Here is a 13,844-nt window from a genome sequence, read left to right as displayed (position 1 = left end):
CTTCGTCTACTGATAGAGCAGGGGACGTTCTTCACGCACACAGGGAAAGCTTGGATGGAACCAAACTCAATACGGTGGCACCCAAAAGGAGGGGAGGAGGCCCCACGGAGCAGCTCCCTGGCCTGACGGCTGCCGTGCTCTGCAGGGTCCACTGCTGGGGTCTGGGCAATCCCACCCAGGGTGGTCTGATGGGAGAACACACGCTTCCCCAGTAATTATCCAGGAACACTTGCCTAGCTGCTTCCCTGTCCGGGCCTCGGTTACTTCCTTGTTACAAAGAAGAGTGAAGGCTTAACTCTGAGGAATGATCTTACTTCCTGAAACCACATGAGGCTCTCCCTGTGATTCTGGTTCAGGCATGAATTCAGAAAGAGCCGCTAGCAAAAGTGAAAACTGGCTGGGGCCAAAGCCAGCGCCAGGGCCAGGGCTGGGGGCAGGTGAGTGAGTGAGGTGCCTGGGGTGCAGGATTTAAGGAGCTGCTCACTTTCAGTAGGTCAAGTGCATCCTTAATGTTGGTGCCCAGTCGCTTCACACTCCTCCCGCTCTTGCCTCCTGGCCTCCTGCTGCTTCCAATATGCACATTAGATGGCAGTTCCAAGAGCCCCGGGGCGCGTTTGGGGTATAATTGAATAATAACACAGTAATAGCTCATATGCACCAGGCCATAGTATGTGTTGGGTGCCAGCCTGAGAGACTAGCTCACCTTCACAACCACCCTGTGAGGGAAGTAAGATTGACAGGCCCATTTTACGTATGAGGAGACTGAGGCCAAGGAGTTAGGTTACTGCTAGGCCCCTTGGCTAGGAAGTGGGGGAGCTAAGATTGCAATCTAGGCTTTTATTCCCAAGCCTGTGCTCTGTAGCACCTTCTCTCCATGCTAAAATCGACAAGATGCAGCTCCTGTTCTCAGGAAGCTCACAGCCTTTCACCTGAATTGCTGATGATTCTTTCCCTACTAAAGAGACATTGATGACTCTATATTCTAACAGATGAGTGTCAAACTCTTAGCCCTTGAGAATTGTCCTCCAGGCTCAGCACCCCACTTCTGCTGGCCTATCTGTCCCCCTGGGCTCCTGGAGACATTCTCCTCCCTTGCTAAGTCCCAGCGGCATGCTCCCTGTCTCTGCAGCTGCCCTAGGGAGCTCCTTCTAAGCCTGGGTCACACCTCTTCCAGCCTCCGCTTCCCCTGGCTTAGCTCAGGCAAAGATGCTTCGCATCCCAGATGGATGTTCTAAATAGTGGAGCATGTAGCCTCAATGGGGCTGTCACCTCGACAAAGTTCTCATCAAGCTTCGATCCCTCCAGTGCCTACCACCCAGCAACAGTAGGTGCTTAGTAATCATAGGCTGAGTTTCACTGGACTGAGCACAGCCATCTCAGCCCCTGGGGATCCCACCATAGCGTGCGCCTGGCCCTACCCTCTTACTAACGTTTCTTAACTCCATTAAAACGTGTCTGGCAAAAACACAGCATCCACAGGAGAGCGTATCAGGGGCCAAACAATCACACTGATCCCTGAACTCCTGCTGCCTGTGCAGTCACGGGTGCCCAGGGCTCTGCAGGTCTCTCTGGTCCTGGTCCTGCCCTCTCATCACCTGCATGGCCTGGCCTTGCAGAAGACAGGTGAGCTGGTGCTTATGGGAAACCAGGCCCGACAAGCTTCCAGGCACCGCTCCCCACCTGCAAACCGGTGCATTTACTCAGACATCTGTAGGAAGCGAGCGGCACCCTGTGCAGGGATGGGAGGGGTGGAGGTATTCCAGCGAGCTCAGCTTGGCGTGCCCCATTGCCTGAATGCAGCGCCGCCTCAGTATGCAAGAGCTTCCATTTCAGGGCGCTTGTCCTCCGCCTGCGCGCTGGGCTTCTTCCCAGAAAGCAGCCTGCCTCCGTCCTTCTCCAGGCCTAGTGGACTTGCTTTCTGGGAGTCCCACGCCCCAACTCCCCTATTCCCCAGGACCATGGCCTTGTCACGCTGTCTTGGCCATTTTGAACGCCCTGTCTGCCACCAGGCCGTCAAGGGCGCGGACAAGTTCGTGATGTTTGCTGTTGTACTTGGGGTCCAGCACAGTTCCTGGTACATAGTATTTCAATAAATGTTTCTAGAATGAATGAATGAATGATGAGTCGGAGGACTGGCTCTGGTCTTGCAGACGTGGTCCTCACGTGACCTCGGAGAGTTACCCTAAGCCGCTCAGTTTCTTTCTGATCTGGCGTTTCCCAGTCCATTCAAGTTCGGTTTCCGTTTCTTTGCTCAGAGAAAGTGAAGTCCATCTGCCGCCCCCCAAGAATCCAGGGGCAGGAGAGGCGGGGGCGGAGCTCGGAGGAGGAGGGGGCGGTACCGGGTGGGGGTGGAGCGCGTTGGAGCGGAGGACGCCGCGTGAGGAGGAGGGGGCGGAGTCCGGAGCAAGGGGTGGTGCCTAGGGGGAGGGGCGGTGTGAGGGCTCCGCCCCCAGGCCGGCCAAGTTGTCGCGCCCGCACGCGGTAGGGTGCGCTGCGCTGCTGCCTGGACATTGCATCAGGTCCGGACGCACGTCTTCCGGAGCCCGGCGGCACGCGGGGCTGCGGGGTAACCCGGAACCACCGCGGTAATGCTCCCGTGTCTGACGCTACCAGGCCGAAGCGCAGAGCAGCGTTCCGCGGCCGAGCGCCCCATCAGTCCCGCCAGAAGCGCCAGCGTCTGGCGTCACTGCCACGTTTTGTTTTCTCTTCTGTGCTGGTGACATAGACCTGGCTTCTCAAAGGCTGGTTCCAGGACGAGCAGTGTTGGCTTCACCTTGGAGCTTGTTAGGAACACAGGGTCCGTCACTCTGCTGGAGCTGAGTGGCCCCGGGACCAGGGCCACTGGTGGCCCTGGGACCAGGCTTAGTGTACATGGGGCCATTCCAAAATCATTTTTTCCTGGATAAGGGTCAGCTGTCTGTCTGGCATTCGTCTGGTGATCAACACTTGGTGAAAGTTTGCTTTAACGATGAAGGAGGCAACAGCACGTGTTCCCTGCCTTCCCAGGACCTCTCCCAGGGGGTAACAGGAAGTGGCCCAGGCCGTTCTTTCCACCAGTTCTTCAAATTCCAACCCAGGCTGCTCATTCCTCCTCTGCCTGCAGCTGAGCTCCGTGTTTCATGGAATAGAAAGTGGAGGGAGCCCAACACAGTGTCTCTGTGTCAAAACTGTCATCTCTTTGTTATGGGGCATCTGTGGAGCGACCATGTCAGGTACTGGGCTAATTTCTCTACACATATGATCTCTAATATTGCAAAAATACATCAAATAGTAAATGGAGCTCAGAGAGATGGACTTGATCTCGGGTGGCCTCAGCCTGCCACGGCTTGAAGCAGGATTTTGGTTCCCTGGCCAGAGACTGAAGTCAGGCCGTGACAGTGAGGCCCCTGAATCCTAGCCACTAGACCACCACAAGGGCCAGTGGCCAGTGATAAGGCCCCTGGACCGTTGGCTTTGTAGAAATAAATTTCCACAAAGAGGTGGAAAGTAGTGAAACAAGAAAAGTGTTTATTAGGAGGAAAAAGGGTACGTGTGAATAGGCACACACTTGCGGGCTCAGAGAGAGAGTTGCGCCCTAGTGCCAGTTTGAATCCCTTACATGGGGCATTTCTTCAGGGTTTCCTCTGCCCAATCATCTTGTTTTGCCTGGCTCTGAGACCGTACTTGGTGTATCTCAGCGTCCTCCCTGTGTGCGTGTGCATCTCTTAGCCAAGATGGATTCTAGCAAAGAGGCCTATGGCTAGGATGACATCACTGCTTTGGGATGCCATCTCCCTCCCTTTTTGACCCCCAAGGAGCCTTTCTGTGGGTGTGTAGTCAGGAAGTGTTACCGAGTCCAAGCTCGCTCTGCTCGCTGCGCACGACAGGCCAATAAATTGGGAGACAAGATGCTGAGGCAAGGAACAGGAACTTTATTCGGAAAGACGTCAGACCCAGAAGACGGTGGATTAGGGTCCCCAGAAAACCATCTTCCCGGAGTCTGGATGCCAGTTTCTTTTATAGAACAGAGAGGGGGAGGAGGTGAGGAAGTAAAGTAAAAAGGCCATAAGTCTTGCAAAACATCTCCTGGTTTGGCCAGCCTCGGGGAGGGGATGTGTTCATTTCTTCTTTTCTGCTGCCATCCACAGGTGGACAGGTCAGGGCGTCTCCCTGTGAGCTGAACAAAGGCACTTTGGTTTAACATTCCGGCAGAGGGGCAGGGTTCCCCGAGGCAGGCCCTTATGTATGCCTATAGCTTTCGACAGAACAAAAGCAGTGGAAAGCAAAGGGCAAAGTGAAAGAAACAGATCCAACCTGGAGTCAGATTTTGTTCTTCTCTGTTGCATTATCACTGCACCATTGATTGGAGAGAATATCCCTCCCCCAGCCCACCTCCACCCCAGTGTGGAATCTCAGGGGAAGGGAGGGGAGGGAGTGATAATGGAGCAGGTCGCTGTGGGGCTCCTGGGCACAAAAGCCCTTCTGTGTCCCCCATCTCTTGATTACAGAAAATAGGTTTCATTCAGCCTCCATGACCTTCCCTGAGTTCCAACTGGGCAGCTTCAAACAGATGCTAATCAGGGAAGGGAGGGGATGTGAGACAAGGAAGGAACAGTCAAGAGAAACAACAGTGCAGCCTTGGGGCAGGGTCCTGGTTCCCACCAAGGGATGCACACAGCAATATCTTCGAGCTGCTTTGCAGGTACTGAGACCCCCACCAGGTGGGAAGAAGTTAACTGTGTGCTGCCCATAAGCATGTAGCCCCCAGACCTGTTGGAACCAGAAGGTTGGTGATGCTGACTCCCACTTACCACCAACCAATCAGAAGAAAGTCCACCAGCTGATCATGCCCACTTTGAACCATTACTATAAAACTTCTCACTACCCCCTCCAGGTTGGGATACACAGTTTTGAGGGCATTAGCCCACTGTGGCCCCCTTTGCCTGGCAAAGCAATAAACCTTTTCTACTTCACCCAAAACTCTGTCTTCAAAAATTAATTCAGTGCTGGGGTAGAGAAGCTGGATTTGACTTCAGGAGGGATCGTGTTCAAGCACAGGCAGATCCCCAGACTTTGATCAAAGCAGATTTCACCTGTAGGAGCAGGTCTGCAGTGCCCAGAGGCAGAGGAGAAAGGAAGGTCCCACAGGTAAGGTATGCTGTGAGAGACTTAATATACACACAGTCAATGGTCAGACCATCTATGAAAACAGAAGGCTGAAAACAGAACAGGCTGAAGCAACCCGCCCAGGAAACCAGTCCACTGTTAACAGCAGCCAACCAAGGAAGACAGCCTGCCTTAGGCCAATGTGTAGGAAGTCAGAAAGCTACCTACCAACAATCCAGGAAGCCAGACAATAACTCTTGTAACAATTAGCCCCAAATGATGGGTTTTTTTTTTTTTTTCACCAAACCAGGTCTGTTTGCAGCAGAGAAAGAGTATATTCACAAGACGGTCAAGCATGGGGAAGGGAGAACAAGTCCCAGATCTGCCTCCCGGAAGGCATGGAGGTTTAGATATTTAGAGTTGGGGAAAGGTGACTGGAAGTGGGGAAAAAGGTGAGGTAATCAGTGTCTTGCGCAGGCGCATCTGGGTTACATGGGTCGACTATGAAATTATTCAGAACCTATAAGTTGAGCGTTGTTTTATTTGGCGGGAAGTTTTAGAACTTCACGCCTGGGAGACAGCATTTCAAGTAACCCTGAGAGAACTGCTCCAAGGAGGTGAGGGGGGAGCTAGGATATATAGGAGTTTTGCAACAAAGGACAGGTAGTAGGAACAAATGATTACTGTTAATAAAAGGAAACTAGATACCTCAAGTTAAGGAATTTAGTGCTTTTCTACGTATGGGAAGATGCAAGAGTCTGGGCTCACTGAAATCATTCCTTTGATTTGCACCTCAGCTATTTGGGGCCAGTATCCTGTGTTTTATATCCTCAGTTCCCTCAGGGCTCACCACCTCACCATAGGCTGTGGCTGCCATTGCTGACGACTGTGACACCCTTTGTTTACTGACACGGCAGCAAATATTCCATTTATCACTGGTTTCTGCATCTTCACAATGGAGGCGCATAACATGATGGGAGGGTGGAGTTTTCCAGCCCTCTGGCCTCGAAAGGCCATATGTTGGACACCTGCACAAGCCCAGGTTTAGGGTCAGTGGTCCCAACCAGCCTTAGCTGGCTCACACTGTACGGGACCTGAGCCAAGTTCCGGTAGAACAACTGGGCTATGTGTAGCTGAGAAGGTGTGAAATCAAAGAGAAAAAGAAAGGGAGGGAGGGAGGAAGGAAGGAAGGAAGGAAGGAAGGAAGGAAGGAAGGAAGGAAGGAAGGAAGGAAACTAAAGGCTGCTTCATTGGCGAAGGCAGTTTACAAGCTGAGGGGTTTTGACAAGCTACCCCCTATCTGTTGTTCTGCAAGGCAGGCTTGAGAATTCCTGTTAGCTATCAGTTTCTGTCAAATCTAGGGGGGGCATGGTTTCAATTTGGTTACTATGAAACTTCTAGGTGGTGTTTGGGGGGCTCCGAGGAGCTCTGGTTCTTCATGTCTCAGCACAGAAAGAACTCAGCCAGAGGCAGAGTGATAGGTAAGAAGTGATGTCTTAGAATAGGACACTTGTGAGGCTTACAAGCAGGTGGATGAGAGCTTTCTCCTCCCCAAGAAGTTAGTGGGCTACAGTTTTATAATCATAAGGAAAGTGGGGAGGGGGAAAAGGGCACCTTCTTCCTCATTCTTGAGTAGACGTCACGCTTCCATCATCAGCCCCGCCTCCATGTCAGGTGGGGGAGTTTTCTTGTCCCTACCTGGTCAAGCCAGGACTGCCATGGCACAAGGGAAATGAGCAAAAAGGTGGTAACATATGCTGAAAATGGTAAATCATCTCAGGTTTTAGTATAATGTCACTTTTCCCTATATGTTTGTTTTTAGCGTGTGCAGAGGAGCAAGTCCTAGGAATCGTTGACTTACTGAGCTCACTGTGCAGGATGTGGGTCTCACGCCACCATTGTTTTATCATCTGGGGGCACGTCTCATGCTTCTGTTGCATGGTTTTGTTGCTAAACAAGCATACTTGATTTTGTGGTTAAGAAAACCTGCTTTCTTGGGCTTCCCTGGTGGTGCAGTGGTTAAGAATCCACCTGCCAATGCAGGGGACACGGGTTTGAACCCTGGTCTGGGAAGATCCCACATGCAGTGGAGCAACTAAGCCCGTGTGCCACAATTACTGAGCCTGCACTCTAGAGCCCACGAGCCACAACTACTGAGCCTGCGTGCCACAGCTACTGAAGCCCGTGCACCTAGAGCCCGTGCTCCACAAGAGAAGCCACTGTAATGAGAAGTCCACGCACCGCAATGAAGAGTAGCCCCTGCTTGCCACAACTAGAGAAAGCCCGCGTGCAGCAACAAAGACCCAACACAGTCAAAAATAAATAAATTTTAAAATAAATAAAGAAAATTAAAAACAAAAAAAGAAAACCTACTTTCTTGATTGATCATTAGCTTATAGGGTCTCCCATACTTTTTTCTTTACTTATAATCCCCTAGTAGGATTAGCTATTTAAGCGCCTACTTTGTCCTTTTACTCTGTCCCTATCAAATAGAGTCCCTACTTTTTTGTCCCTACTTTTAATTTAGGACTCTAAAGAAAAAAAAGTTGCCTGCCATTCCAGTTCTACAAGGATCAAGCCGTTGGTCCCCGTGGTTGCCCACCCACAGTGCACCTGAGGGGACTTCAGGATGGAGAAAAACGGGAGGCATACTGTGCTTTGGATATACCAGCCCTTAGAGAGTTAAGATACCTACCTAAGGAAAAATTTCAAGGACCGCAGATTCTTGCATCTTCCCATACATAGAACAGCACTGAGATCATTAACTTAAGATATCTGTCCTTTGTGATTAGCAGTAATCTTTTTATGCTTGATGACATGTTTTTCCCAGCAAAAAAAAGTTCACAAATATCCTGGCTCCTCCTTTACCTCTTTGGAGCAATCTCTCAGAGCAATCTGAGCCTTCCTTTTTTTCCACTGTAAAGCTTTCCCACTCCTCTGCCTGCCGTTGAGTCTCTGACAAAATGTGAGTCCTGGTGGTGGGCCCTCTTGCTATAGCCAGCTGTGAATAAGTAACTTTGCTAGTTCTTGTGGATTAAGAATGCTGCCTGCCATCAGTAAACAAAGGATGTCACAGTCATCAGCGATTGCAGCCACCCCAACAGTGAGCCCCGAAGGAACTCAGGATGGAAACGAGAAATACCCACCATCTAGCAGTCATCAGACTGCAGCCATCTGACAGTGCAGCTTGTGACAGTGCACTGCACTAACAGTGCAGCTTGTGGAAACGCAGGATGAGAAAGCACAGGATGCTGGCCCCAGGTAGCTGAGGTGCACATCAAGGGAATGATTCCAGTGAGCCTAGCCCCTTGCCTCTTCCCATACATAGAAAAGAGCTAAATTCCTTAACTTGAGATATCTGGTTTTCTTTAATTAACAATATTTTGACATTCCAACTACCTGCCCTTTGTTGCAAAAAGTCCTATATATCCTGGTTTCCCCCGAACAGTTTTCTCAGCCTTTGTTTGAGATTCTGTCTCTCCAGGGTTGAAGTCCTAAGAATGTCCACCAAATAAACCATAACTCTCAACTTTTAGGTTGTGCTTCTTTTTTTTTTTTTTTTTCCATCTACATTCTCATTTGGGTAGTCTTCCTTTATTTCCACATTTGTTATGAACAAACCCCAGATCCACAGTAGCATTGGAGGAGGAAATGTGTGTGTGTGTGTGTGTGTGTGTGTGTGAGCCTGGTATAAGAAGGAAGAGCAGGGAACACGCCTGTTTCTTTACTCCTGTGTTTTGTTCAAGGAGTATTCTCCATGGATGTAGGGGTGGGTGTGGCAATGTCCAAATCCTGTTTGCTCCGCCTCCTGCTGAGCTGGACCACATTTCCCAGCCTGCCTTGCAGTTAGGTGTGGCCACAGGCCTGATGTCTGCCCACGGAGGGTAGGAGTAGTGATGTACACTACTCCCAGGCCTTGCTCCTGGAAACCTTCCTTGCAATCCTCACCAATCTCTCTTGCCTCACCTGCTGGCCAGATGTAGAGGGTGTGGTGGAGGATCAAAGGCCACTGAGATGGTGGGGTCACTAGGTGGGAGGAGGCTGGTGCCCTAAGGGACAGTGTGGCTCCGAACCCTGCCAAGCCACCTTGGATCACTGTGATGTGAGCAGGAAACACCCTTGGATTGTGTTAAGCTGTGCAGATCTTAAGGTGTTTGTCGAAAAGTTAGCTCCATGCTTTGACCTGTTGGAAAGCCAGGTGTAGTGGCTTTGTTACTGAACTCAGATTTGACTGCTCACTGCTCAGAAGTCAGTATTCAAGAGGCAAATATTGGCAGAAAGGAAAGTTGCTTTAATCGGAGCCCCAGGAAACTCATACACCTGGCTCCAAGTATCTTCCCTGGATGCCTTGCACCTAGGTTTTGGGGTCAGTCCTGAGGTGGTAAATGAGAAGCTTTGGTTGAGGCTGTGTATGTGTACACATGAGTGAAATGTATTAAACATTTAGGGGAAGCTTTGACTACACAATTTATGAAACAAATAATAAACATCAGATTTTATTTTTCTCAGAATTGCTTGTTCACAACAGCATTTATTGTATGAAGGGATTTGATTCTTTTCTTCAGCTCTGCTACTTTTTGTACATGTGACCCAATTCATAAAATGAGGGGGAAAAGCCAGAAAGAAAAAAAGTATGATACCTAAAGTGAAAACAGTGTTTTGTCTTTTAAATTTTCTTCTCATAATCTTTAGGTTCAATATTACGAAAGTTCTTTAAAATCAGAGTAACTTTGTGAGACAAGGATTCCCACTTTTGCCACTTTTATTCAACATAGTATTGGAAGTTCTAGCCAGAGCAGTTAGGCAAGATACAGAAATAAAAGGCATCCAAGTCAAAAATGAAGGAGTGAAATAATCTCTGTTCACAGATGATATGACCTTATATGTAGAAAACCATAAATAGTCCACAAAACTGTTATAACTAGTAATGAATTCAACAAAGTAGCAAGATATAAAATCAACACATAAAAATGAGTTGCATTTATGTAAACTAATTATGAACAATCTGAAAAGGAAATTAAGAAAGCAATTTCATTTACAATAGCATCAAAAAGAACAAAATACTTGGTAACTAACTAAGGAATTGAAAGACTTGTACACTGAAAACTACAAAATATTGCTTAAAGAAATTACAGAAGACACAAATAAATGGAAAAACATCGTATGTTCATGGATTGAAAGACTTAATACTGTTAAGATGCAAATACTACCCAAAGCTATCTATGGATTCAGCACAATTTCTATCAAAATTCCAATGACATTTTTTTGCAAAGATAGAAAAACTCATCCTAAAATTCATATGGAATTTCAAGAGACCCTGAATAGCCAAAAAAAGAAAAAAAAAAAGAAAAAAAGAACAAAGCTGGAGGACTCACACTTCCTGATTTCAAAACTTACGACAAATCTACAATTATCAAAACAGTGTGGTAATGTCATAAAGACAGTCATATAGACCAATGCAATAGAACAGAGCCCAGAAACAAGTCCTTGCATATATGGTCAAATGATTTTTGACAAGAGTGCCAAGATCAATAGGGAAAGAACAGTTGTTTCAAAAAATGGTGCTGGGCAAACTGGATATGCATATGCCAAAGGACTCTTATCTAACACCATATACAAAAATTGTCAAAGAGTATCAAAGAACTAAACATAAGAACTGGCTGGAAGAGCTTTAGAATTGAGGGCTTCTCGACAAACCTAGAGGTAAAGAAAAAAAGAGCTCTTTGTTGGAGGGAAAAATTGCTGGCATTTTTGAACACCTGCTTTGGGACACATAGTTTGTAGAAATGGTTTCACTTAACCTTCCTAAAATTCCTGTGAGGTCATTAGCTTAGTTCGAAGAAGAAAATAAAATTAACCATAATCCTCCAATCTAGAGATGACCACTGGTGTGAAGCTCTATGCTTTTTAAAAAAATGTTTTTCCTTATTAAATTTCTCTTTAAGACTTAACACAGCAATGGAGTTCACTGCAATTAGAGAAACTACAAATTAAAAATAATATCACTCAGTCTCTTTTCTCCCGGGGGGGCTGGGAAACACCATCGCAGCAAATGATGGGAAGAAGGTGGCATGGCATGACTGAATTTGTCAGAAAGTGGCCAGCTAAGGGACACCATTCCAAACAACCAAAGTCTGGATTTAAGCCATAGCCTCAGGTAATCTCCATCATTCATTGGTTCAATGAGATGTTTATTAAGTGGCTACGATGCTCCAGGCACCATGCGAGATTCTGGAAATACAAAAGAATATGAACTGACCTTACCTTTCTGAGGTCTCATAGTCTAATGCAGAGGGGTGAAAAATTAACAAAGAATGACAGCAGTATTTAAGAATGCTGTACCTGGGGGCTCTGGGGCCCAAGGGCTGGAGAGCGCCCTCTTTACAGAGGACAAGGAAGACCTCCCGGTGGAGATGACAGCTCTATGGGTCGCAGGACTTCAGATATAAACTCTAGTGCTGAGGGCAGCACAGTGAAGATGGACACAGACAGCAACAGAAAAGTCTGGCCCCAAATGAGACACCACTTCCTGTACCAACTCCCTTACAGTCACGTGCATAGCAAAACCCAGCAGCACTGGTGTTCTTTTGGGATTTACCGCTTTAACTGGGGGAATTCGTAGAGAGCTCGCCGTGCCTGAGCCAGCCGGTAAGTTTTCTCCCTAAGGAATCTCCTCTTGGCTGTCGTATCACTCTGTTCTTGAAGCAGCCAGGAATAGTACTGTTTTTCCTGTAGTATCTGCATCATGGCTTTCTGTAAGTAATCACCATTCTCTTGGAGCATAAAATACTGAATTATGAATGGGATCGGGTTGGCGAGACGTTTGCTGGTTTCCTGGAAGAGGGGATAAGAAGGCTCAGCTGGAGGGGTCTGGGGCCAAGGCCTGTGGCTGCAGAGAAAAGTTCTTGGATGCATGCACGGTCTACTTGCTGAGTCCTGGTGTCCCGTCCACCTCCACGCCAGCGGTCAGTACCAAACTAAGGGAAGGATCGATTTGGGTCGCCCAATTTTCCCTGCCCAGGTATTCCCTCTGGCAAGAAGAACCCACCTGTAGGCTAGCAAACCCATACCACGTTCTGGACATCCCAGCCTTTCTGGGAGCTCCTCCCCCACCCCTGCTTCTCCTCCCAGAAGGGACCTCCCAGCTGTGAACCCTGGGTCCCATCTGGGAGCCCATCGGGACCTGTGTCAGCGCTCGCCTCATTCCCTCCTTTCCTCAGCATCTCTAGTTTGCCTGACAGCTGGACCCCACACCTGGGTAACTCTACTTTCTATTCTGATCGAGAAAGGGCTTCAGGAGTTGGGCTTCTTTGCAGTTTAAAAGCTACCTCCTTCTCTATGCACCCTAATACTTTAGTCCACGGATGGAGTGTTAGAAACCACGAAGCCGACTGGGTCGCAAAATCTAGGGAAAGCCTTTTTCATTCCCACGTTGTGGACCTCGCAAGTTTGAGGCACTTCAGGAGCCAAGAGCCTTCTGAACTATGAAGGGAAGCTAAACTATAACCAGTCAAGTTAGCGCTTTGCTGTATTCTGATAATAGTAATTTGGTAATTTATGCATAGCACAAAATACAAAGAACTTTGGAGATGGAATTAATTTTGAGTACATTCTCTGCTCCATGAGAAACCTGATTTGGGGGCAAATTAAAAGTGCTTTGGTAAGGTTACTATAAAACTATAATGAGATAATATATGAGTAGTTTTTCACAGCCAAAGGGCTTGGTACTCAGCAGTGTGGTCTCTCCCCTGTTTGCTCAGCTAAGCAGCTGTCAACGGGGTTACCCCGCTCTCTGCTCGGCAGGGACCGCAGTGCACTGTCCCTGTACCCCTACATGCTCACCGAGAAACACACATTCAGGTGGACCCAAATCTCCACAGTGGAGGAAAATGAAGGCGGATCATTTAAAAGGGGCGATTTCGACTGAAGATTCTGTGGAGGCGTTCCCACTGGGTTAAAGATCTCTTCTCAGACTCTGTTCAGAACCACAAGCTGTGAATCTGATCTTGACAATAAATCAATTGCTCCATCCTGAACTGAAGCCGGGTCAGATTTTCTGTTGTTTCCGCTTGTTTTGCTTTTATGTCTTCAATCTTCTTCTGGTTGAATAAGAAAGAGAAACACATTACTTCTCTTTTTCTCCCTCCACCCCCCGCCATGTTGCTTAAACAGCCTAGGAAGTATGATTATGTTGAACACGGAGTTAAAAATAATCCAAGGTCAAAGAAGGCCCGAGACTTAAATGGCGATTTTCAGGAGCTTCCCCTTCACCCTCTACTGCTGTCCTCACCTGTCCTATCCTGTGACTCTGCCCCTTGCCTGTGCCAGGCTCACCTTCTCTACTGCCAGTCTGTGTGTTTGTTTGTTTAGTATACTTGCTGCCAACGGGAGCACACGCCTGTTCATTTTCTCTGCTCCGACCTCCATCACCTCCCACATCCCCGTCTTTCTGGTTCCCCCATTATGGTTTATTCTACATTTTCATGCCCACCACTCTTGTCTCTGTAGTTGGCTTGAATCCAAGCATTCAAGAATGTCTCCAGGGCTAATGAGCCCAGTGGGATAACAGCTCCCTATCCGTGTTTCCCAGAAATCCTGCGACTCCCATGTCACCTACACGGTCAAAGGCATCCCGGGAACGGGAGAGAGGACATAGTGGCATGGGTTCACTTCTTGGCTTTTGAGTTTCACATGGACTTTTGTGCATTGAAGGCAGAAACAGTAATTTGAGAGAAGAGAGAAACTGTGAGCTTCACAAG

At 48.1% G+C, this 13,844-nt stretch overlaps 1 protein-coding gene across 1 annotated transcript; it reads right to left on the bottom strand.

Moving 5' to 3' along the window:
* Window positions 1-11,679: 11,679 nt before the first annotated feature.
* LOC309823220 (interferon-induced GTP-binding protein Mx2-like) lies at window positions 11,680-13,244 on the bottom strand (the record flags this gene model as incomplete). The annotated part of the gene is given in 4 exon segments (XM_082655358.1): window positions 11,680-11,919; window positions 12,928-13,053; window positions 13,057-13,074; window positions 13,077-13,244. Coding segments are annotated over 4 exon segments (552 nt in total).
* Window positions 13,245-13,844: the final 600 nt, after the last annotated feature.

Source organism: Grampus griseus (genome assembly GCF_964374135.1).
Source record: "Grampus griseus genome assembly, chromosome: 5".
Lineage (NCBI taxonomy): Eukaryota > Metazoa > Chordata > Mammalia > Artiodactyla > Delphinidae > Grampus > Grampus griseus.
The sequence above is the reverse complement of the archived record's forward strand: the minus strand, read 5'-3'. Positions and strand labels throughout refer to the sequence as shown.